The 26,271-nt window shown below is 31.5% G+C and overlaps 1 protein-coding gene across 4 annotated transcripts in view; it reads left to right on the top strand.

Moving 5' to 3' along the window:
* The first annotated feature begins 80 nt into the window (after positions 1-80).
* The window catches only part of LOC134695637 (otoferlin-like), a 133,112-nt gene continuing 106,921 nt past the window's right edge, over positions 81-26,271 (top strand). For 3 of the 4 annotated variants that reach the window (XM_063556962.1, XM_063556981.1, XM_063556955.1), the window contains exons 1-3: positions 81-375; positions 24,133-24,188; positions 24,922-25,010. In XM_063556962.1, the coding sequence (XP_063413032.1) occupies positions 297-375; positions 24,133-24,188; positions 24,922-25,010 (224 nt within the window). In that variant the 5' untranslated portion in view covers positions 81-296. The remainder of the gene's footprint in view (positions 376-24,132; positions 24,189-24,921; positions 25,011-26,271) is intronic. The other variant, XM_063556972.1, reaches the window with a different exon arrangement.

Below are 26,271 nucleotides of genomic sequence, written 5' to 3'. Positions count from 1 at the left end.
ACTCATCAATGAACAGTTTACCTATTGTCTATGGTAGGGCCTTAAAGGGAGGGAACTGATCATTAATTACCGTGTATTACCCGCCTGTTTACATCTGTGTTTAATGAAGAGTGTACAGTAGAGATTAAATGTCTTTTGTTGTCAATTGTATGGGGTGGGATTTAAACTAGTACATTCTAATAGCTGAGAGAGCGAACAGTGTTCACAACAATGTATTGGAAATGTTTTAAGACATAGCTTGGGATTTACCTCTCTCTTCTACTACTATCTATTATTATTATAAGCATTTATCTATCATGGCTTTAGTTCTCCATTTGAAATATGCTGAAAATTTACGAGGAAAAGGAGACCGTTTGGCTAAAGTCACTTTTAGAGGTAAGCTTTTCAAATTATATCATTACTACATTGTAGTTTTTTATTTTTTATTTTAAAATAAGAATTTATTTACAAAGTTTTTTTTTCTTTTTTACTTATACTGGTTTAACATTAATGTAATGTATTGTATTACATGTTTTTATATTTTTTTGCATGAGTAGATGAATAAGTTCACTTTCGAGGCCGCAAAGATAGAGGCCTAATCCAATAACAATAAATACCCTTTAAACCATTTATAAACACATTGGACAACGTCATGAAAACATGCTTGAGATACAATAGATCATTCTATGCCTTTATTGTCCTTATTTTGTAACTTTAAAATAAGATTGCTTTTAAAAAGGAAATAATGAAGAAAATGACTATATATAACAATATATTTTGAAAGATTGAAATACTCATGATTTGGATGGATTATGATTTGTTTATTTCTTCATAACTGATGTGATTGACAACAATGATAGACTGCAACCAAAAGATATGCAAAAAAAATAAAGATTTGATTAGAAGCATTAACATTACAGAATGTTTGATCTTAAATCAATAACAATATTATTGAAAATTTACATGTTAAAATCATCTAGAGAAAGTATACTAACTTTGTTGAAGATGTTTTGCAAAACAGGAATTAGAAATATCTGCAGTCAATAGTAAAGAAAAAAACAATAAAAGTTTGATACTATCTTATTTTTTTACAATTAACTTGTCAAAAAAATACTGAAATTTTCAGTAACTTCATTCATACTAAGAATTGATAGGTTCTCTGAAGTTGCTCTCCATATATTTATTGACTCATAACAACTTTTTCGTCAAGTTTCTCACCATTTAAGGATGTTTTACCACCAAAGATTGATGTTTTTCTCCAGTTGCTCACCAGAAAATCATGTTTTCTTTAGTAACTACCAAAAATTTATCTTTTTCTTATGTCACTCACCAAAGATTAAATTCTTTCTTAAGTATATCTCACTAAATATTGTTGTTTTTTCCAGTAACTTATCCAAGCTTGTTATTTTTTTTAGTTTCTCACCAAAGATGGATTTTTCTTAATTTACTTATCAAACATGGATGTATTTCACCAGTTACTCATCAAAGCTTGATGTTTTTTTCCATTTAATCATCAAATTGATATTTTTGCTTAGTTGCTCACCAAAAAGATTTGTTTCTTAGTCTAGTATCTCACCAAAATTTGAATTCTTTCTCCATTACCTCATCAAAGTTTGATTATTTTCTCTGTTACTCACCAAACTCCAATTGCCTTCTCAAATATCCCACCAAAGATTGATTGCTCTCTCTAGTATATTAACGGTGATTTACAGATTCTCCCTTTTCAATCTTCAATCTTAAGGCCTGTTGGCACGAATTTTCAAAAATATTGATGGCTTTCCTCATTGTTGAAGGAGTTCACTCAGCCTTGATTTGTTTTATGTTATTTGTACTTTCATACTGTATATTTTTGTCTTGTGTACTTGTACATCATGCCTTTTCATGTATAAAAACAGTTGTAATATTGGTGTAACAGAGGGATTTGAAGTATATTAGGGGGAGGGTTGAGATCTCACAAACATGTTTAACCCCGCCGCATTTTTGCGCCTGTCCCAAGTCAGGAGCCTCTGGCCTTTGTTAGTCTTGTATTATTTTAATTTTAGTTTCTTGTGTACAATTTGGAAATTAGTATGGCGTTCATTATCACTGAACTAGTATATATTTGTTTAGGGGCCAACTGAAGGACGCCTCCGGGTGCGGGAATTTCTCGCTACATTAAAGAGCTGTTGGTGACCTTCTGCTGTTGTTTTTTTTATTTTGGTCGGGTTGTTGTCTCTTTGACACATTCCCCATTTCCATGCTCAATTTTAATAAAAAAAAATCCTTTTACCCATTTAAGAATAATATTTTCCCAGTTGCACATTAAATATGGCTTTTTTATATTGTTGCTTCTATAAGTTCATTACAAATATCTTGTTTCCCATTTTATCCAGTCTAACACCAGGTTTTGATGGTAACCCATGTTAGGTCGATGGTTTTCCTACAAATTCCAAAACTTGATGACTGTTCAAGGGTCACTTACCAAAAAAGGATGACTTTTCCCTTGTTCATAACTATTATGACCAATGATTGGTTCTTTTCTCCATTATAGAAGTAAAAAGATGCAATATGATTGGCAATGACTATTGATGTAGAATTTAACAGCTATAGGTGACTGTACGACCTTCAGCAATGCCAAAAAGTCATACTTCAGGAATAGATTACCTTAGCTGTATTTGGCAAAACTTTTTGATTTTTTTTGTCCTCAATGCTCTCCAACTTCATTCTTATTTGGCCTTATAAACATTTTTTGATTCAACCATCACTGATGAGTCTTTTGTGGACGAAACGTTCGTCTGGCTTATATATAAAATTTTAATCCTGGTATCTATGACGAGTTTATTGTTTATAGCAAGCTGTAAATTGTCCTAAAATGACCAATGTAAAACAATGCAAACAGTCAGTGGTGTATTCAGAACTTTTTGTAAGGGGTGGCCTGCTGACTGACCTAAAAGGGGGGGGGACTCCTGTCAAGCTTCAGTGATTCCCTATAATCAACAAAATTTTCCCCACTAAAGTGGGGGGTACCCCTAGATCCACCTATGACAGTGGCAGATCCAATTCCAGTGATCGACATCTATTGATTTTGTATTGAGAATTATATATGGTTGAAATTCCCGCTTTTTATTTCACATCCATATGTTGAAACCCCCCTTTTAAAAATGACTGGATATATGCCTGCAACACACTCCTTCAAGTTTGAAAGCTATTTTTTGTTAACAATACATCAGTGTGATTGGAAAGAAAAAAATAGAGAGTACTATATTTATAAGAAGTTTATCTGCTTCTCTAAATTCCTTCCTGACAAATAAACATCAAAGACTTGCCATGTCTTCCAGAAGGATAGTATAACTGCCATAATTGGACAGATATCACTTTTATTTTCTGTATTGCCATTACAAATGCCTTGTTGATTGTTATTATTTTCTTTCTTTTTTTAAAGATCATTATTATATATTGATCTTGAACAGGTTTTAAAAAAAGGAAATATACAAATGTATATCTTTTTTTAAAGTAAAATTAGCTTTGACAGTATCTCAGAAGTGATTTTTATGAAATCCTGTGATAGCTGCAGTTTAAGTATCTTGTTGTTGCTTAAACTTCTTCAGAGGCAAAACAAATATCTTGTCAGTGGCAATAGTTGAAATGTTTCAGTTGCAGTAGAAGTGACTTGGTGCTTAAGTTATTACTAATGGAATTACAGGTTTCTTATTTCTAAAAAAATGCCTGTAAAAATTACTAGTTGTTTGCTTAAACTTTTGACAATGTTTTTATTTGTATTAAAGTAGTTTGAAGAGTACAATGGATACATGTAAAGAAAATAAACTTAAATAATTGAATTTATTATCACCTGTATCATACAGAATTTAATTTAGAATGAATGAATCTTTAAGTGATGTGATATAGATGTTTAACAATAGGTAAAGAAAAGATCAGGAATCCTTTTAAACCCCAGGGGCAGCATCTCAGATTAATGTGTAAAACCAAACAAATAATTTAACATTAAACCCAATGCCCTGAAAGGATTAAGTTTTAGTCCACCCATGACTGATTTGTCAATAGTGTATATACTTGGTATATGTTATGTATATGTCCATTTTATTGAATAAAAGAATGTAGAAAATAAACAATAAAGCATGTAAAAAAACACTTAATCTCTCAGTGTCCTATAGAAATTAAATAAATGAAAAAGTGTCTTTCATTAATCTTTCCTCATTTTAATCTATGAACAGACTTATATCTTATTTCACCACATGCAAAACAATATTGATGGACCTGAAAGATGAGGTAAACCCATTGATAGGATAGTAGTGAATTAAATGGTCATCACTATTATATGCTATTTGTGGTAATACAGATGCACACTAGTAATATTCTATCAATTTTTAATTCTGATCTTGTCAACAACTTTATAGAATTAGTGCATGATAGAGTTTCTATAATTGAAAATTTAATTTGATATCAAGAAAGAAATATTTCTGTTTTGAATAAGACTGCATTTCTTTTGATAACTTTCACATGGAGAATACTGTATCCTCTTACTTTCTATAGAGCATAGTTAAAAAGCTTCAGGGGGTCAATTTTACAAAAGGTGAAATGCATCCAAAACATTAAAGCGTATGGTAACCATAGGTTATTATGTGATTTAAATTTAATAAAATTGTTAAAAACAGATACATATTTTTTAAGTCCTTGAGAAACTGGTTCCCCTATTTGTCTGACTGTGCAAGGGCTAGTCAAGGTCGTTAAAAACTTCCACTGTCATCCCCTTTTTGTTGATTAACAGAAATGCTTTTAAATATAAGGATAACAGTAAGATTTTACTTTATTTGAAGTGGTAACGGTTCCTTAAAGATGGTTTTACAAACAATAAAAAAATGAGCTAATAGGAAGCTATCAGTAAGGAGAAATGGGGTGATGGGCAGAGCATTTGACACTTGAAGATAAAGCTATGTAGGGTAAAGAAATCAAAAGAATTTAGGCCATGTTTTTTTATAAAATCATCACAGTTGCAATCTTTAAATTGTTGTATTTGCTTCAAAAATATTTCAAAGTATAATATGTTGTTCACCAAAGATAATGCTGGTTTCAATGTGGCAATATTTGAAAAATGATTTAAAAGGTACTTTCAGTGCAACAAATCAATTAAGTGTTATTCAAAAATATTCAGACTTGTTATCTCATAAATTGTTAAGATTTTAGATATGGCAATGATTTAATATTTCGAAAAATAACTTAACGGGTACTTTCAGTGCAACACATTATTTAGTGTTAGTCAGAAATATGCAACCTTTTTATGTCATAAATGGTTAAGATTTTAGATAATAATTTATAATTTTAAAATGGAGTTTTTTCCACTAAAAAAATTAGTTTTGTGGTATTGTGATTCAATGATGTGAAACATTTTATGGTTCATGGAAGGTCAATCATATTTTGTGATACAAGGTATGTCGATCCATTTTTAAGAATGCAAACACCACATATTTTTCACACTCCATAAATTTAAATATCTTGTCTAAATTTTAGTCTTAACCTATTTATAGTAATACATCCTTTTTTACCTTCAAATTATTTATACAGTTTCTGTGTGGCTTGTTTAAAAAGAGGGCATTCAAACAAAACATTAACACACAGGTTCAACCTTGCATCAAATCATAGGCGGATTTAGGGGGGGGGGGGGGGGGGGGCAGGGGGCCGGGGCTCCCCCTTTTTGGGAAAAAATTTGGTTGCTTATATAGGGAATCACTGAAGCGTGACTGGAGCGGGCCCCCTCTTAGGCCAGTCAGTGGGCCCCCCTTATGAAAATTCCTGGATCCGCCACTGCAAATATCCATACTCATATTAAGAATGTATCCCCCCTTTTTAGATATCCATAAAATTAGTCTCAGAATTTCCATATCCCTTCAACTAATTTGAATCTTATAGTTTTATAATGTTTATATTTCCTATTATACCTTTAGAAGTAGAAATATCCAATAACCCCTTGATAAAAACCCAAGGCTAAATGATTCTCAGATCTGAATGCTCAGTGGTAATATTCAACAAATAATAGCTCAATTTAAAGCTAGTGCTCTACACAGAATATACCAATATATAAACAATTTGACCTCTATTGTAACATTACAATATCTACCTGAATATGAACTTATTATCATACTGTTAATTTCCGTATTACATTTCCTGTTTTTTATGATATATAACAATATTTTGTTCTGGAACAATATTTAAATGATCAGATTGGTTCCATTGATGACTGCTTTGATGTATTGTTAGGTTTAGAAACTGAATGCTATAAACAGTCAATAACAGTTGTATGTTCTATCAGATTTTCCACTCTTTTTCCATTCTATATGATTTTCCTCTGTTTGTTTTTCAACTCTATATTTTATCCAATATTATTGTTTATCCTTTGATTACATTACATATTTCAGATTCAATGGTGTTGAAGTATTTTTCTGTATTTGAACAATTTGAACTTGGTCATGTTTTCATTTTATATATAAAGTGGTTATACTCAAAATAAAGTTAGATCTTCCTTTGATGGTGTTTGCTGTCTTGTTTAAGTCCTTTTGTTTCAATGCTCTGAAATGTTTAAAACTTTACAATTTGTAAACATTTGATCTAAAGCATACCTGTTTAAAGATTCCATAAATTGTGTTTTTGTGCATGACTGCTAATTTGCTACCACTGGACCAGTGCTGCTGCTTATGGACAATCAGTCCCCTATGGTACTATGTCCAGTAGCCAGAGTTATGTTTATATATATGCATATCATAATACATTTTGACTGAATTTTTTAGTTATAAGTTAATTAAATGTGCTCAAACTAATGGCTAGATGGTTATCTCATTGGCACTCAATTCACATCTTTCTATTTGTATTGAAACTTCTTCTCCATTAGGCAAAGTTGATCCTGGACAGTTTTTGCCTTACTGTTAAAGTTCTTTTGTTTCTTGGTTTGCAATTAGACTTCCAAAACTTTTAGCCTTAGGTGAACCTGTTATTTCTATATAAGATATATGTGTTTATGAAATGTGTGTATCTAACATTTATTAGCTCAGATATTCGCTTCTTAGTAAACAAGGCAGCTACTAAACCAATGGTTTTATTTTGTAAATCTTAAGTCTTCAGCCAGTTAACTGCAAAACTTATGTGGTCCTTAAACATAATGTATCATTTAGAGTACTGCTATTGCTCATTGTTCAAGATTGTGTGTTGAACTTTTATTCATTGCTGTCACATTCTCATTGTCTGACTGGTTATCAAACAAACATAATATGATAAAAAGATAATTTTAGTTTTGATGAGGGGTTAGTAATAGGTTTTTACCCTACTGACATTTTTGCCAGGTTTGCTCCATTTTAACATTTTGCATAGAACGCATTAATTTTAGTGGTGTTCATTGTACTGTTTCAATTGTACAATGGTTAAACCGTATGTTAAGGTTAAAAAAGATATTAGTTTAATGAGTCCAGACTGGTTTTTTAGCTCACCTGTCCCTAAGGGACAAGTGAGCTTATGCCATCACTTGGCGTCCGTCGTCGTCCGTCGTCCGTCGTCTGTCGTCTGTCGTCCGTCGTCTGTCGTCGTAAACTATTTCAAGAATCTTCTCCTCTGAAACTACTGGGCCAAATACTTTCAAACTTTAACTATATGTTCCTTAGGGTATCTCATTTATAAATTGTATCCGAAGTTTTGATCTATCAACAAACATGGTCGCCATTGCTAAAAATAGAACATAGGGGTCAAATGCAGTTTTTGGCTTATAACTCAAAAACCAAAGCATTTAGAGCAAATCTGACAGGGGTAATATTGTTTATCAGGTGAAGATCTATCTGCCCTGAAATTTTCAGATGAATCAGACAACCCGTTGTTGGGTTGCTGCCCCTGAATTGGTAATTTTAACGAAATTTTGCTGTTTTTGGTTATTATCTTGAATATTATTATAGATAGAGATAAACCGTAAACAGGAATAATGTTCAGCAAAGTAAGATTTACAAATAAGTCAACATGACGGAAATGGTCAGTTGACCCTTTAGGAGTTATTGCCCTTTATAGTCAATTTTTAACCATTTTTCGTAAATCTTAGTTATCTTTTACAAAAATCTTCTCCTCTGAAACTACTGGGCCAAATACTTCCAAACTTTAACTGAATGTTCCTTAGGGTATCTAGTTTGTAAATTGTATCCGAAGTTGTGATCTATCAACAAACATGGTCTTCATTGCTAAAAATAGAACATAGGGGTCAAATGCAGTTTTTGGCTTATAACTCAAAAACCAAAGCATTTAGAGCAAATCTAAATGGGGTATTATTGTTTATCAGGTCAAGATCTATCTGCCCTGAAATTTTCAGATGAATCAGACAACCCGTTGTTGGGTTGCTGCCCCTGAATTGATAATTTTAACGAAATTTTGCTGTTTTTGGTTATTATCTTGAATATTATTATAGATAGAGATAAACTGTAAACAGGAATAATGTTCAGCAAAGTAAGATTTACAAATAAGTCAACATGACGGAAATGGTCAGTTGACCCCTTTAGGAGTTATTGCCCTTTATAGTCAATTTTTAACCATTTTTCATAAATCTTAGTAATCTTTTACAAAAATCTTCTCCTCTGAAGCTACTGGGCCAAATAATTCCAAACTTTAACTGAATGTTCCTTATGGTATCTAGTTAGTAAATTGTATCTAAAGTTTTGATCTATCAACAAACATGGTCGCCATTGCTAAAAATAGAACATAGGGGTCAAATGCAGTTTTTGGCTTATAACTCAAAAACCAAAGCATTTAGAGCAAATCTGACGTGGCAAATATTGTTTATCAGGTCAAGATCTATCTGCCCTGAAATTTTCAGATGAATCAGACAACCTGTTGTTGGGTTGCTGCCCCTGAATTGATAATTTTAAGGAAATTTTGCTGTTTTTGTTTATTATCTTGAATATAATTATAGATAGAAATAAACTGTAAACAGCAAAAATGTTAAGCAAAGTAAGATCTACAAATAAGTCAATTTGACCAAAATTGTCAATTGACCCCTTAAGGAGTTATTGCCCTTTAAAGACTTTTTTCACAATTTGTTCATCATGTTGACTTACTTTAAAAAATCTTCTCCTTTGAAACTGCTGTATCAATTTCAGCCAAACTTAGGCCAAATGAGTTTCAGAGTATCTAGTATAAATTTTATATTTTATTTCCTTGTATGTCAAGAAACATAGCTCCTATGGCTAAAATAGAACATAGGAGAAAATGATTATTTTTTTTGGCTTTTGAAGAAAATAGGATGATCCAAAAAACATTTAAATAAATTGAAAAGTCAAAATAATCATTGATGAGAGATTTAACCAAAAGAATTATAAGGTGAGCGATTCAGGCTCTTGAGAGCCTCTTGTTTTAATCTAAAAAATCCAATATTTAAGCCACTGTCACTCTCTCATAGGATAATATGAATTTTGCTTAGATGAATTTAACACTTGTTTTGTAAATTCTTACTTTCCGCAAAAATAAAGGCCCAATCTGATGTCCTAAAAGATCCATCTGTCCCTCTTTTAAGTATATTTTGAGCAGTGCAGTAATATAGTTCTTTTTTTTTTTAGTGAGCTTGAAAAGAAAACATATTGTCTATATTGTGTATTACTAAACATTTTGTTTCAAATTGTCAGTGAAAGATGAGTTTCAAAACTTTCAGTGTTGTCTACTACATTATCATGACAATTTTATCAATTTAAATATTTAATAGTGTATTATGGAGGTGGTATATAATATCCATTTAAATATTAGTATTGATATTTCAATATTAAACACATGGAGCAAATTACTGTTTATATTTAAATTATCATATTATTGATAGGTGATTGAATTTGAATATATAGATGATTATTTAAAATCATTTCTTATTTTCATGCTATATTAAAAGTTTTAAGGCCAAAGGGCAATTCAACCCTAACTTTAAATGTCTACATTATTTATTATTTAATGTTTATTATGTGTATAATTATCTCATTTGTTATCCGATGAGAAGATGTGTTACTTTTTAAATATACACACAATAATAAACCACTCATTTTGTCTTTTAACTCTTTTGAGACAAGCTCCATTGATGAGTTTTGTGTTGACCGAAGGGCAGTTAGAATACTTAAATGGTTAGGCTGGTTTACAACTTTTTCCAACTAAAACATAAGGATTTTGTTGTCTGAAAATGGACATATTCAGCATTTCACTTGATAAAACCAGTGCAATTTGCTTTTAATATTTTCTGCTGTCAGCAGCTCTAAAGTAATATTCAGTGACATATCAATGATATTTTACTAGACATTCCTAAAGTCTTGTTCAAGTTCTGGATCATTTGGCCATTATTATTTCCTATTGATTAAAGGTTAGGAGCAAATCATTTAGATGTTTGCCTTTTTCATGGGGACTTTTTCTCTCAAATTTATGCTGCATGTTTATTAACTAGATATGGTAGTGAGCCAAACCTAACATTTGAGTATTCATAGTTTAACTCCCTGCAGTATAGGAAGTAAGTTTGTTTGTTATGTTTTATAGATGAGGTTTGATTTGCGTCCCAGGGGTATTACAACTGTAGGATGAGTTCACATGTTTCTACTTGTTGTGAGTTATAGAAACATGCTCCAGTCACCATTGTCCCTGGGAGAAACTTAATTGTTTGATTTTATCCCAACAGTTAATTACTATTGATTTACTAAAGCTAATCTACATGTTTAATTAATGACTTTGATACTTAATGTGAAAAGCTTATCTGTATTGTGATGAAAATTTATTGATTTATTGGAATTGCTATATTACTTAATGTATGACATGGAAAATATATACTTCATATACTGATTTAGCGGATATTTTTATTCTTTTGTCCATGGTTTTCCTAGTTTGAAACCCTTCATGAAATCAGTTTATCTGAAAATTCTTGTAACTTCTAGCATTTACTCATCCTCAGGTTAAAATTTAAGAGGAAATCATTGTAAATGTTCCTCCTGCAGATATGAGGGATTTTTTTCTCATACTTTATGCAATGGATCTACTATATTTGTTGTATGGAATTATTGTAAGGTGTACATGTCTAGCAGGCAGATGTCATCTGACCTTGAACTCATTTTCATGGTTGAGTGGTCAATTTAGTTAAAGTTTTTGAGTTTTGGTCTTTGTATCTAATACTATATGTCATAGGTCAACTATATTTGGTGTATGGAAATATTTAATGATCTATATGTCAGTCGCACAGGTTTTATTTGACCTTGACCTCTTTTCACTGTTCATTGCTCAGTGTTAAGTTTTTGTCGAGCCTGCAACTTTTGTTGCAGAAAGCTTGACATAGGGATAGTGATCTGGCGGCGGCTACAGTGGCGGCGGCGTTAGATAACATTTTAAAAGATTTCTATTTTAGAATGGGCAAGACAATGGATGCTTCATACTTTGTATATAGATGCCTCATATTACGAGGTTTCTGTCAGTCACATGTCAAATGTCCTTGACCTCATTTTCATGGTTCAATGACCATTTGAAAAAAAAGCTTTTTTGTAATGTTGAATTCTCTCTTATTATAAGTAATAGGATAATTATATTTGATATGTGCATACCTTGCAAGGTCCTCATGCCTGTCAAACAGTTTTCACTTGACCTTGACCTCATTTCATGGATCAGTGAACAAGGTTAAGTTTTGGTGGTCAAGTCCATATCTCAGATACTATAAGCAATAGGTCTAGTATATTCGGTGTATGGAAGGACTGTAAGGTGTACATATCCAACTGGCAGGTGTCATCTGACCTTGACCTCATTTTCATGGTTCAGTGGTCACAGTTCAGTTTTTGAGTTTTATGTATTAGGTCAACTATATTTGGTATATGGAAATATTTTATGATCTATATGTCTGTTAGGCAGGTTTTATGTGACCTTGACCTCATTTTCACAGTCCATTGCTAAGTGTTAAGTGTTTGTGTTTTGGTCTTTTTTTCTTAATTTATAAGCAATAAGTCAACTATATGTGTTGTATTGAAGAATTGTTAGCTGTACATGTCTGCCTGGCATGGTTCATTGATCAATGTTTTGTTTTCTTGGTTAATGTTGAGTTTATGTGACAGTTGTAATAAAGCTTTATATTTAGGTATATCAACATTATATCAATGATTAGTAAAGAAGGCGAGACATTTCAGCGAGACATTTCAGCGTGTGCACTCTTGTTGTATGGTTCATGTAGCTCAATCTGTTTGATGCTTTATAGACTTTTGTTTGTCAACTTTATCCTTTGGTCAGTCTTTCTTTGATGGACTTTGATTATCTTACATTTGTGTGTTTACAGTAAATCTGTTGATAGATATGCCTACAGTCAGTTTGTTGTATCAAGGGAATGTTTTCTTGTAGAATAGTTAATTAAGTACAACAATAAATTCTATTATATTAGAACACCCACATAAAGACTAAGGTCTCTTTGGACCTATAATGATAATATACATATATCTAACCATTGTCTTCCACATGGATATGAAGTTAGTTAGACTTACTACTAATTGTTTTTACATTTTTATGCTAAACCTCTCCTGCCAACTTTCTCTAAATTACCTGATTCCTAATGACATGTGGAGAGTAAGCTGAATGTCAATCATTTTAGATCACCTGGCCATATGAGCCATTTTAGCTGTTGCAATCACTTGTTAGCCATCATTTTTTGTAATGTCTTCTATTGTCAATACCTTTATTCAAAAGTATCTTCACTTCTGAAAACACTGTACAAATATTAACCAAACTTGGACTGAATGATTCAAAAGGTCATATGTTAAAGCTTGTCTTATTTGTTCCTGTCAACCAACCAACATGACCTCCATAGATATAGCGTGAAAAGTGAAATGCAATTCTTTGAATAATATCTCTAAAACAATATTCAATAGAGAAAATCTAACAGGAACAAATATTTAGAATGTCGAGATCAACCCACACTAAACATTTTCCATCAAAGTCATCATACAACTTCCTAAATGCTATATTTATATAAAGAAAACTAATATATGATGGATTAGCAGAAACTGTAAACAGAAAAAGTGATTAGCAGTACAAAATATACAAAAATATGAATGTAAGAAATGATCAATTGACTACTTATAAAGGTAATTGCTAATAAATAACAATTTTGGACTAATTTTAGCGTTTTGTCTATTATTTGATAGATAGAAACCATAAACAGCAAAAATGATTAATAATACACGATCTATAAAAAAAAGTTAGGTTGACTGAAACTATCAATTGCTTCCTTATATGAGTTATATTGTTTTCTGACCAAGTTAAGTGATTTGTCTTTTGTTTTTAAAACTGAAATAACAAAATAACAAACAAAAAATGATTGTCAGTTTAGATCAATCCAGTAGAACAAATGTATTAAATATTGCAATGAATGTTGAGAGAAAGATATAGGGAGGTGTATTGGATGAGGGCTTTCAAAAATCTTTGAAATGGGGGGGGGGGGGGAGGGGGAGGCCGAGTGGTCTAAGTAGTTACTTCTGTAATCACTAGCCAGTCAAGACTGAGGTTGTGAGTTCTACACTCAACTCCAATCTTAATTGAATGGGAATGTCAGTAATCCTATTGAGAGTTGTTGCTCTCTAAGGGCACTCAGGCTTCCTCAAATAATAAAAACTGGCCACCACAAAATCTATTTTCCTTGTTTTACATAAAATATTAATGTTATCCTAGCACTGAAGAACATTATGTTGATGGACTAAAATGATAAAGATTTTTTTTTCTTATTTCTTTTTTTTTTTCAAGTAAAAACATTGACTGTAATATCAAAATGGCACTATTTTAGCAAGGTTAGCAAAGCAGTAGCTACATTAAAGTACTGTGGATTCATTATTATTCGTTGGATACCAATTTTCGTGGGTTTCATGGGTAGAGGTGAGCCACGAATTGAAATGTTCAAAGAATATAACGTATTTTCAATAGGCTTTGTATTCAGAGATTGTCAAAACCACAAAAATGCAAGATTTCAGCAATCCACAAAAATTGATACCCACGAAAATAAATGAATCCTAAGTATTACAGCCATTGTTTTTTGGTTTGTTATTTTACGATCCTTTACATTGATCAGGGTGTTTCTATTGAAGGATTACAATAACCATCTTACTTCATACTACCTCTGATCAATTTTTAAGCTCCTGTCCAATGTGGTGACGTGAAATTTTAAGCTGATTGGTTTTGACCAGAATTTAATTTAATATTACAAGCATTGATACATGATGGATTTATCCTGGACACATGATTTCAGAAAATAATCAAGAGTATTTGTTAAGACATACTTGATGAATAACTCAAATATGTAAGCCAACCTTTGGCTTTAATCATAACTTGTCCATTAAATGTTGACAATTACGTAGTCAAGATATGAATGGGAAAAAAGTAGACTATAAAGACATAGTATTTTTCCAATCATTATTGATAAAATTGAGAATGGAAATGGGGAATGAGTCTAACAGACTGACAACAACCCAACCAAAGAGCAAAAATGTAGTCTTTATTTGATAGTAAATTGGATAAATGTTCATCAGATTACTTTTTTTTTTTACATATCTGTGTCAACATTTTATTTGTTGTTTTCTTTTTGGCCATGAGCTTGTCTGTTTTATTGAAATTATGGATTTTGATTTGCCCCTTGGTATCTCCCCCTCTATTTTGTAAACAGTTTATGTAAACCTCAATATAGCTGTTGTTTTATGTACTTAATTCAGGTGCAAGTGTTTCAAAGTGCTGAATTTGACCATTTTATCTTTAAATAGAGAATAATACATGGTAAATCCGTAGCATATGTTGTATCATCCAGATACATCAATATCAGCCAAAGGACCTTTAGGCCCGAGGGATGATATTGGTCAAGGGTGATACCGCATGTGATACAGATTTTGCCATGTATTTAAGGAATAACAGTACTGTATACAGTTGAAGAGTTGCCACCGTCAATTGTAGATTTGACGGTCGCAAATGCAGTTTTACTGGCGACGTGTAGCGGAGACAGTAAAACGGAGATTTGCGACCGTCAAATCAAAATTGACGGTGGCAACTCTTCAACTACAGTACTGTTATTCCGATTCTAATGCATTACAAAAAGAAAAAATACGATAAAATTTGAAAAAATGTCTAAATTTGTCAAATAAAAAAAAATCCGCGAAACTTCATGAATGATTTTGGCACAAAGACGTCATGGCTAAACGTGACGTCATACAAATGAAAACTTACAAACTGGAGGTTATTTCTTTACCTGTACGCTTCAAATTCGGATAAAATTATATTAAAACGGCAAATTCGAGGTAGGTGTTGTTTTATTTTCGATCAAATAGTAGTAAACGAACATTTGTTGATTCATCAATTCAAAATGGCGGGTCTCTCCTTAGTTACGCCTGGTCAACTGTGGATTTGAAGGCAACTTTTAGCCAATGAAAACAATTGTTACATCCAAATTGCATTAGAATAATTTATCATATATTTCAACAGAACAGTATTATATTATATGAACTGTTTTCTGATCCATAGCACTGGGTTACCTTCAGTTCAACTTTTGTCTTGTTTCAAAGGCCTGAAATGAACTGCTCAATTACTTATCCGAAGCACCTGGGTGTTTTGTTTTGTGTGTTTTTTATTTTTTATAGTTTCATTCAGTATGCCAGAAAATATGAAAACTTGATGTTCGTGACGTCACATACAATATGAAAACTTGACGTTCGTGACGTCACATACAATATGAAAACTTGACGTTCGTGACGTCACATACCAAACAACGACTTCATTTAAAAAATTGACACAATTTAAGGAAATTTTTTCTTAAGCATAAAAAACCAGAACTGACTTTATGTAAAAAAAAAAAAAAAAAGTAGGGGTATGATAAAGGGTATGCGATAAAGGGTTGCGCATCAAAGTTGCGTGATATGGATTAAACAGCAGGCTTTTAATCAAATATGCAAAACTGCTGTATTTACTACTAAACATATCATAAAAAAAGTAACATTAGATTATGATAGATATGATTAAATAAAAGAGTATAAATCTATAAAATATGTTTTAAAATATATTGAAAGCAGACCCGACTTAATCATTTTTAGTTAATTGAAATTGGATTGAGTTCAGTTCAGAGTGAAATAACAGTGAAATAACAGTTTTATTTGATGTAGAATTGATCTTTTGAAAATAGGTTGAATATTTGATATTGATGATGCAAACGTTAATCACATTCTGCAATCCATTTTCTATATATTTATCTTTTATATGGAAAGTAGAATTTATTTTCAGTTTTCCTCAGAGCTGTTTGTGGCTTTTATATAAGATATTTTTGTAGTGGTAAATAACTGATGTACCTATTATATATGAATTTAAACATACTGCTGTACTGTGGGAATGCTTTGCATTGAAGATATTTTCATTTAGTTTCTGAGACCCAATTCAACTTGTTTAAACAGACTTAATTATCATTTCACAGAGATAGTCCAATGATTATGGATTTCTTAATAATCTTTCAACCATATTTTTTATGATAACATTGAATAGTTCAGAATCCTGCTTTATACTTTGTAGACTGACATGCTGGGTCAAATTTGTATTGTCCTGGCTAGCTCAACAATGTATATAACTATGTCCATGTGCTTGTATGTAAATCTTTTTAACTCTAGATCTCAAACATCGAGACAAGTGAACCAACACCTTCTAATCAGGCTGGTAGAGAAATCAGGATCTCAAAAATAGTTTGACTGTTAAATTAGGTACCATGCAGTGTTAAATCAAATGTAGTGTGCATGTCATTTTGCAGAGTTATGTCCCTTGCCAAAAAAAAACTTTAACAGGACTTCAACTCTTTTGTGATGAACACAAACATTTTGATATAATTAGACATTTGTCTTATGAAGTAAGTGTTTAAGCTGCAATATAAATATATTTATTCGGACAATGCTGAATTAAGCTTATTTTGTCTATTGTCTTTGTATGTCAGTTTACTTTTATACTCTTTTAAGCCCTCTTATTAGCTCTTTTGTTGAAAGATCAAGCTGAAAATCAAGCCTAATGAAATCCTTATGGAATATTTCCAGTAGAAATCCTTGAACTAATCAAGTGTTGTTATCACAACTCTTTCATGATCATCTTCACATACAAAATAAGGAAGTCAGCTTAAATGGTATTTCATCATAATCCTTACATTGGAAGAGCAGCAAAGTATAGTATTGATTTAAGGTCGAACAAGGTCACAAAATTGATATTTTATAGCCAATCAAGCACTTTAAATCTAAACATTGGCCATATTAAGGCAGTTCATTGATTGCTAAATGGTGTAATTATTTCTACAGTCATTTGTCAAAATATAGGAGACATGGTACAATTTGTATGTAGAAATCCTCTTGTGTTGGGAAAAAGAATAAATGTCTTTTGGTTAGCTTGAGGTGGATTAAATCTTAATGATTTATAAGATTCTGGGACATATCTTCACAACAAAGCACCAGACATAATGAAATTAACTCCAGAAACAATCAGGAAATGTCTACAGGAGAAATTGATTTATTAAGTGATATGGTCTTCTTGGCTACTCATTTTATAGAATTCCCCAAAAATATTTAAGAATAGAATTTAATCTATGAAGAAGGAAGTATTTCAGGTACATAATAAACAAGGTACCAAACTTCAATTCTTCTAAAAAAAAACCTTCACCATTGTTATATGCCATTCTGGCACTTATTTTACAAGTATAAATCTGCTATCCACCATATTTAGTCACTAAATCTTCAACTTTACACTTTAATAAGACTTTTTTATTCCAGCTTCACTGTTGAGTCTTTTGTAAAGAAAATGTGTATATTGTACAAGATTTAATCCCTAGTATATATTCATGATGAGTTTTAAAAGGCTGTAGCAATTTATGATAAAAGGGGAAATATTTGGTTACAAAATACATCCATAGCAAGATAATCCATTTATTGCTAATATGGCCATGCTATGACTACACATACAATGTCATTTTATGAAATATCTCTTTATTTCAAGTAGGATTTAATGACAAAATATGTACCATTTGTCTCCTGCCAATACTAATGTACTTACACAGTTTGAGGGGGTTCTTTATGATTTACCCAAAGTTCAAGGCCTACATGAAAATCAACACTACAAGATGTTTCACAACATAATAGATCTTACTGGAATTGGTTAACTAATAGTTATAAGTTTGATTGTACAAATGGCACCAATTTTGTACCTACAAACAGTCTATCACATTTATAGACTAATATAGATTATTCCTGCAGGAGTTGAACATGAAAATACCATTAAGCTTTCCTGGAGTTATATTTCTCTTAGGAATACAATTTGCGATTTTCTTGTTTGATACTTAAGTTGTTATGAATATCATTCTATAAAGCTTTTGTTTGGTTAAACATTAGACGTAAAGTGATGTTTTATTGTGAATGGCTGATTTAACATTTGTTTGACTTGATTTAGTCAATAGGAGGACAACTTTGACATTTCCTTCGAGTCAGTGATGTACAATAAAGCAGTTTACACAATTATTTTGACCAATATTAAGATGACATTTAAGTCTTGTTTCTGTTTGGTGAAATCATAGATTTATAAAGCAATTGTCTCAATTGCCTTCTCCTCTATTCTTCCTACATATATTTCAAGATCCAGATATTGAAAAAGAGGGTCTCTGATTATAATATCTTTACTAATCTCCATACAGACTCATGTCTAGAATGGCATTATCCGTCAGTGACTTCTGCAAGCAATTGGTTCATACCCATACTCTACTGTTATTGAAAGCGAAGATGACTCATTATAATGGTATTTAATTTTACTTATAAAGCTAGATCTATTGTAATTTGAATTTTGACCTTAACCTCATTTTAATGGTTCATTGGTCAAAGTTAAGGTTTTGTTTTGGTGTGTTTCTAGGATACTATAAGAGTAACAGATCATCTGTATTTGGTGTAAAAATAACGGTAACATGTCTGATGGGCAAGTTTTATATCTGACCTTGACCTGGTTTTCATGGTCAATCAATGATGTTCAGTTTTTTTAGTTTGGTCTATTTCTCAGACACTATGAGCAATATGGCCACTGTATTGATGTACGTATGAAATAATTGCAGGGTATTCATGTTGTCTTACAGGGTTCATCTGACCTTGACCTTATGTTTATAGTTGGTTGGTCAATGTTTCATTTTCCATTCCCAACAGGATTGCAATTTAAAATATATACAGAATAACTTCATCAAACTTTACATGATTGAACACAAAAGTGAAATGAATTATGAATAAGGTTTTATAACCAATACCATATGTCTATTAATACAGATATTATTGTGGGAACACAGTAAAATCAATGTTCAATGTATACAATCTACTCATTTTCTATGAACAACACAATGGGGCTTTCATGAATACAAATTAAATTGGGGAAAAAATGAAGTGTGTAAAAAAAACTCCCATTAAATCATAGAAATTCATCATATAACATCCTCAGTAGAACAATACAATCTATAGAATCCTCTTCTAATATCGTAAAAATTTATCATGTGTACTTCAGCAAAACAATAAAATCTAAAGAATAAAAAAAAGTTCATATTATTATAGAAAATTGTCATGCGTGTACAATGCTATAAACTAAGTATAATATTTATCATCATGTCATTAATGCTTTGTACATTTCATTATACTGATTTATACTGGTGTATTATGGGTATATTTATAGGTTCTTTGGAGAATTTTGTTTCATAAAGTGAGATTATATATTAAGTATAGGGGAAATTGTCTTCCACATTTAAGAACATCTTGTTAAAATATCTTTAATGGATTTAGCATTTAATGCATTAGATGCATTCAGTGCAAATAAAAATCAATTGCATAATATTTTTTCTGTCATAAAAGTGAAATAAGTTAATCCCTAGATGTGCATGTAGATTTGAATGAAATGCAGACATTTTAATTCAAGAATTTCTTGTAAGATAGACGAAAAAGGTTCTAGTTTCTGCTATAAAATATTGCAGCAGAAAATAAACTTTTCTTCTATTCACAGACATAAAAGGAATGTCAACTATACTAAAATAACCTAAACTAAAAACAAAAGTATGCTCTAACACTTTGATAGTCATAAGAAGTACTGTATAACTAGCCTGTCAATGCTGAGGATAGCTCATATCTAGAACCTGGCAGGTGCATTTGACTCTAATCTTAATTGACTAAAATTGTAATTTTTCCAGAGACGGATTTAGAGGAGGGCCCAGGCACTGAAGCATGATTGGAGCGGGTCCCCTCTTAAACTAAGGCAGTACGTGGGCCCCTACTTATGAAAATTTCTGGATCCACCACTGTTTTCCTACCTTGGTTGATAAAATTGACCACTATGTTATTGCACATTAGTGCTGAAAGTGTTGTTAAACACAAAACGATTAATCAATATTAAACTTCATGGTCTAAAAAATGGAACAAGTTGTGGTTATATACCTTAACTATTAACAGAGCTAGTCAGTATGCCAAGTTCCACACAAATCCCTTAATAAGTCCAATACCATGAAAAACGAATCGCACATTATAAAAGCTTCCATGAATACATTTAAGCTATCATGCAAGGCAAAATTTTAAACAAACAAATTACGTTAAAGTTTTAACCAGAAAAACAACAATACTCCTACATGCCTATAGAAAACCAATTGATCAAATTGTATCAAAAGATACATTTGAAACTACACTAATTGTTCTCCTACCACCATAAATCAGAAAACAAGTTACAAATAACAACATGCAACAATGCTATGCCCTGCCAACTCAAGAGAAGACCAAACTGATCAATTTCTATGAAAAATAACAATTCACCAACATGTTTATAATCTCAATAATAACTTGATGAATGAGAATCGGAATTGGAAAAAATTTATTGATGGATAAAACTGTTTATTTGACTGATCTTCAATGAGGAATCAGGTTCTGTGATATTCAATCTTTATTGGTATTTTTATGCTGATATTTTCACTGACATCATGATGCCATTAAATGGAATGGAATATCCTGCATTTATCATACTTTACCATGAAATAAGATCAAAGTGATCCAATAGGCTATGGTTTGTTTATGGGATAACAACATGGTCTGCTTCTCTATTATACAGGAATCACCTGACCTTAACCTTATTTCATTGATCAGTGATCAAGGTTACGTTTTCATGTGTAAGACCATATCTCAGATACTATAAGCAGTAGGTCAACTCTATTTAGTGTATATAATAGTTGTAAGGAGTATATGTCTGTCTGTCAATTTTTAGCTGATCTTGACTTCTTTTATTTTGTTCAGTGGTCCATGTTATGTCTTCATAGTTAAGTCAATTTTGTTTTCTGATACTATTAGAAATACTATATTTGGTGCATAGAATGATCACAGGTCAGACATTTTGGGGAATACACTATTGTTAACAGAAAGGTTGTGCTGTTTTTAAATTTGTGTACATAAGAATTATATCCAGTATATAACAAATTCTTCATCAGTACATGTCATTACTTGCTTGACAAATGCTCAGGTTGGAGCTTTTGCAACTTTCTCAAATTTTGATCACCCCAAGTGTGACTGGGTAATAGAAGTATGGTCACCATTGGTCTCCCTCTGTCCGTCAGTAAAGCCCTGACTTGAGTGGGGTGTCTGTTTGGCTGTGTGTTATGTAAAAACAATTGCAGCCACGTCTGGTCAGAAAGGGAATTATAAACCTCAAGCCGGTGTAAAAAGAGTGTGAAGCTCTTTGCACATTGAGAATCCTTGCAACAATTTTGAGGTGTCTGTAAGTGACCTGTTGCAAGGCTAAATTAATGTCCCCATCCAATATACCCTCATTTCTCATGGCAGTCTAAATTTCTCTGACCTTCATATCCAGTCACCTCTATTGCATAACCAATCTATTGTATTTATGTTCATTTGTTCTCCTCTTGAATAAGCATGAAATATTTGCCACTGGACATTAAGCACCAACAATCAATCAATGAATTTTGGTTTTATGTCTTAATTTGTATACTGTTAATTTTTATACTGTTCATTCAGAAATTGAATGTGAAATCTAAAAAATGCTATTGCGCCAATGTAATGAGGATAAACACTACTGAAATTTTGAATGAGAGATTTTTTCATCATTGCAATCATAAAACTATCGCATTTTTGCATTATACAGTACTCTAATAAAAATATCTCAATAATTTCTGAATTTACAGTATTCCATATGGATTTATGAGATTCAAACATGGAAAACTACTGTTGCCTTTAATTTAAAACCTAGAAAGCAGATAATTTTAATTAAATTGTATTGGTTTTTTATGTAGATGATACAGCTATGATGTGAAACATATATCCTATCTATTATAAAAGCTGGTTTTGAGTATGGTAATCAATTGGTTTTTTGTTTATATAATTGATGTTGTCTACTATGACAAGTAGGAAATAAATTCTAATGGGAGTTCTTTTTATATGTATGTTTTTTCATAAAACCAATCTAATACAAAAGCTATATTTATTATTTAAAACGGATTGTCTTCTGTTAATGTCCAGTGGCACATATTTCATGCATATTTAGAATTAGAACAAATTATGGAGTTCATCACTTAATGATTATAGTTAATATTTTATCTTAAAGAATATATCATGTGCACACTTGACATAGTATATTGTACAGTGAAACTGTTAACATGATCAGGTTGTTTTTTCAGAAACTTATTAAAGCATAGAATTTTGTTGGGTTGCTGCCTCTTGGCATATAGTTAACTTGTCCTTTTTATTCCTTTAGGTTTAACCATTTTAAGTATATTTCTCATGTTTCATAAATGAGGGAGTGTAGGAGGGGTCCTGATCCCGAAATCCTGGGCTTAAAAATATGAAATCCCGAAATCCCGAGCTTAAAAAACGCGAAATCCTGAGGTCCCGAGACTCGAAAAAAGAATTCCCTGATCCCGAAAGGGTCAATCCTGAAATCCCAAGCTTAAAAACTCCTGATCCCGGAGTCCTGATAAAGGTCCTATCCCCTCTCATGTATGATTATTATGTAAAGTTTAAGCAATTAGTTTTAGACTATGAAACCACACTGACGATTAACCATTCTAATTAAGGTAACAGGATTCTTAAATCGTAGTGATTAATCCGTTGGACGTTAATTGACAGTATTTGATTGATTAACAGATTGGTAATGTCCCTAATTTGTGTTTTATTGACAGAGCAATATCAACATTAACATTCAGTTATATTTACTAAAAACTTCATTATATGATGAATAAATCCTTTAACTTTCCAGCTTATTGAGTTTATTGAATGGAGGAATACATTTAAATTACCAAAATATAATATTGAATTGGTTAATCAACATAAAACAATTAGCAACATACTAGAATCCAATGCTATTTAACAAAGCACTAATCCACACAGCTACAGATATAAAGCTTTTAATAAAATACCATTACAGATTTGATAAAAGTTGGTGGAGTTTGATTTATGATTTTAGTTTTATCTTCAATCCTCTACAGTATTTCCTAGGCATAATTATATTGTAAAGAGTAATACATCTTTAGAGTAGGAAGTCACAAAATACATCTGTATATTGTAGTATAGTGACATTGTAAATAATAAACATTATCTACTCTTATTACAAATGTAGGTCACACAAATCTATTTACAAATGTCATTTGGATTGATTCAGTTTTAGATTTCTTTGACACATAATGTTGTAAATAGAATTACAAAAGTGCTACGGGTCAGATGATATATTAACCAAAATGTTATTCTCCTTTGGGATTCAGGGTTAAAAAGATTGCTCTCTGTGTACTCTGACCTACTGTCTCATTGTTTTTTTATCATGTCCTTTTTTAAAAGCTTACTTTATGTGATGAACATTAGATCATTATTGAAGGCCATAAGACAATGAATTATCATTGACAGAGTTTCAAAATATTGTTTTTTTTTGTTATGAATAAACAATTGTAGGGTTTATGTATGTAAATGAGACAGCAGACCATCAACACAAGTAACCAGAGGTATTTGGTATCAATTGACATAACTTATAAGATTTCATATATCATAAGTTATGCATTGTACTTTTATCAGAACAAAGTTGTAACCAGTGAGAACATGTTACTATCACCTCCATACTTGATATGTACTAATTATCATGTGTGTATTTTCTTTTCAGGAGTAGCACACTACACAAAGATTGTTGACTCAGAAGACTCGGCATTCTATGATGAGGTTTGTCAATCTAATGTGTTATAAGGATAACTCTTTAAAGCAAAACAAACTTTTCAATAAAATGGAAAATGGAAATGGGGAATGTTTCAAAGAGACAACAACCCTACCAAAGAAAAAAACCAAATACAGTTGCAACACCCTAAGGTCACCAAAGGGTCTTCAACACAGCTAGAAAATCCTGCACCCGGATGTGGACTTCAGCTGGTCTATAAACAAAAATGTGTACTTGTTCAGCAAAAATTGATGTCACACTAAACTCCAAAACTTATAAATGTAAAAACTACAAAGACTGGTCATTATCTTGTAATTACAACTCCAAAAATACAATCTGAATTTGAATGAAACATTCTGTGGAATTCTTACAAAAGTGAGAGGACATAATCTTGTTAGCTTGAGGATCCTGATATAAACACTCCTACAACAAAAATTCTTCATAAGTTATCCTGAAAGTGTTCATGACTTACAATGTTTTATCTTCTTAAGATTTTATGTTAAGTGATAAATGTTAGCTACCTTATTTTTCCTGTATGAAGTCCACCTAGCAAACAACTAATTTTAACTTGATTGGAGTATTGGTAAATATTCTTTGATACATGTATATGGTATTATATGATATGTTATTACAAAAAAAAATTGTATTAAGTTCCCTTTAAGTATTTAGTATTTTTTAAAACTGAGATAATAGAGAGGGGTAAATTACAAAAAAACATTTCTTCATTTTCTATTTCTCTAGGTCTTTGAGTGGCCTGTGGCACGTCCGATTGAAAAGGATGAATTTATTGATATACAGATTCTTAATTATAATAAATACCTCAGCAATAGGTAAGTCTACATTATTTATTTACATGTGTTAATATGGGCTAATTGCCTTTACTTGTTGTTAGTTGTTGATCATTATAATGACCTTCCAATGGTCACAAATCAACCAAGCGAAAACAAATCTGTTCACAAGAGGAAACAGCTAAACAATAGAAACACTGTACTGCAACAAAAACAAACTTTAACATACATAGAAACAGACCATTTGACAACTGCCATATTCCTGACAAGGCACAGGATATCCCAAGAAAAAATGGTGGGATGAACCTGGCTTTATGGCCAGCCAAACCTTTCACCAACTCAGCAGCGTCAAAAACACCACCAAAAGTATAACACTACATGACAGTAATACAGTACAAACAAACACAAGAACTCTAAAAACAGAGAAATACATAGACAATGATCTCTTTCTGTGTTTTGCTTATTTTCTTTCATGATTCTGTGTTGGTGTCAAAAAAATAAGGTCTTCTTTGTTGTATTCATTCACAACTTGGAAATATACCACACTGGTTAAGGAAACTCTATGTATTGACACTCTGTTGAAGACAAAGCAGTGATTCTGTATTGATAGGTTGCTGTCTCATTGACGCCTACATCTTTTTGTCGAGCCTTCTACTTTAGTCGAACAAGCAAGACTAAGTGATCCTACATTCAGTCGTTGTTGGCGGCGTACACAAATATTCACTCTGTGGTTAAAGTTTTTGAAATTTTAATAACTTTCTTAAACTATACTGGGTTTCTACCAAACTTTGACAGAAGCTTGTTTATGAACATAAGATAGTATCCAGAAGTGAATTTTGTAAAAATAAAATTCAATTTTTTCTGTTTTTGTCGAGCCTTAGACTTTAGATGAAAAAGCGAGAATAAGAGATCAAACTTTTCGTCGGTGGCGGCGGCGTCCACAAATATTCACTCTGTGGTTAAAGTTTTTGAAATTTTAATAACTTTCTTAAACTATACTGGATTTCTACCAAACTTGGAAAGAAGCTTGTTTATAATTATAAGATAGTATCCCAAAGTAAATTTTGTAAAAATAAAATTCCGTTTTTCTGTATTTTACTTATAAATGGACTTAGTTTTTTTTCTGCTGGGAAACATTACATTCACTCTGTGGTTAAAGTTTTTAGAATTTTAATAACTATCTTAAACTATCCTCGGTTTGTACCAAACTAGGACAGAAGCTTGTTTATGATCATAAGATAGTATCCAGAAGTAAATTTAAAAAAAAAAATCCATTTTTGCCATATTTTACTTTTAAAAGGAC

The sequence above is a fragment of the Mytilus trossulus genome, chromosome 1, assembly GCF_036588685.1.
Source record: "Mytilus trossulus isolate FHL-02 chromosome 1, PNRI_Mtr1.1.1.hap1, whole genome shotgun sequence".
Lineage (NCBI taxonomy): Eukaryota > Metazoa > Mollusca > Bivalvia > Mytilida > Mytilidae > Mytilus > Mytilus trossulus.
Note: the sequence above shows the minus strand (reverse complement) of the source record. Positions and strands in the feature narration are given on the sequence as shown.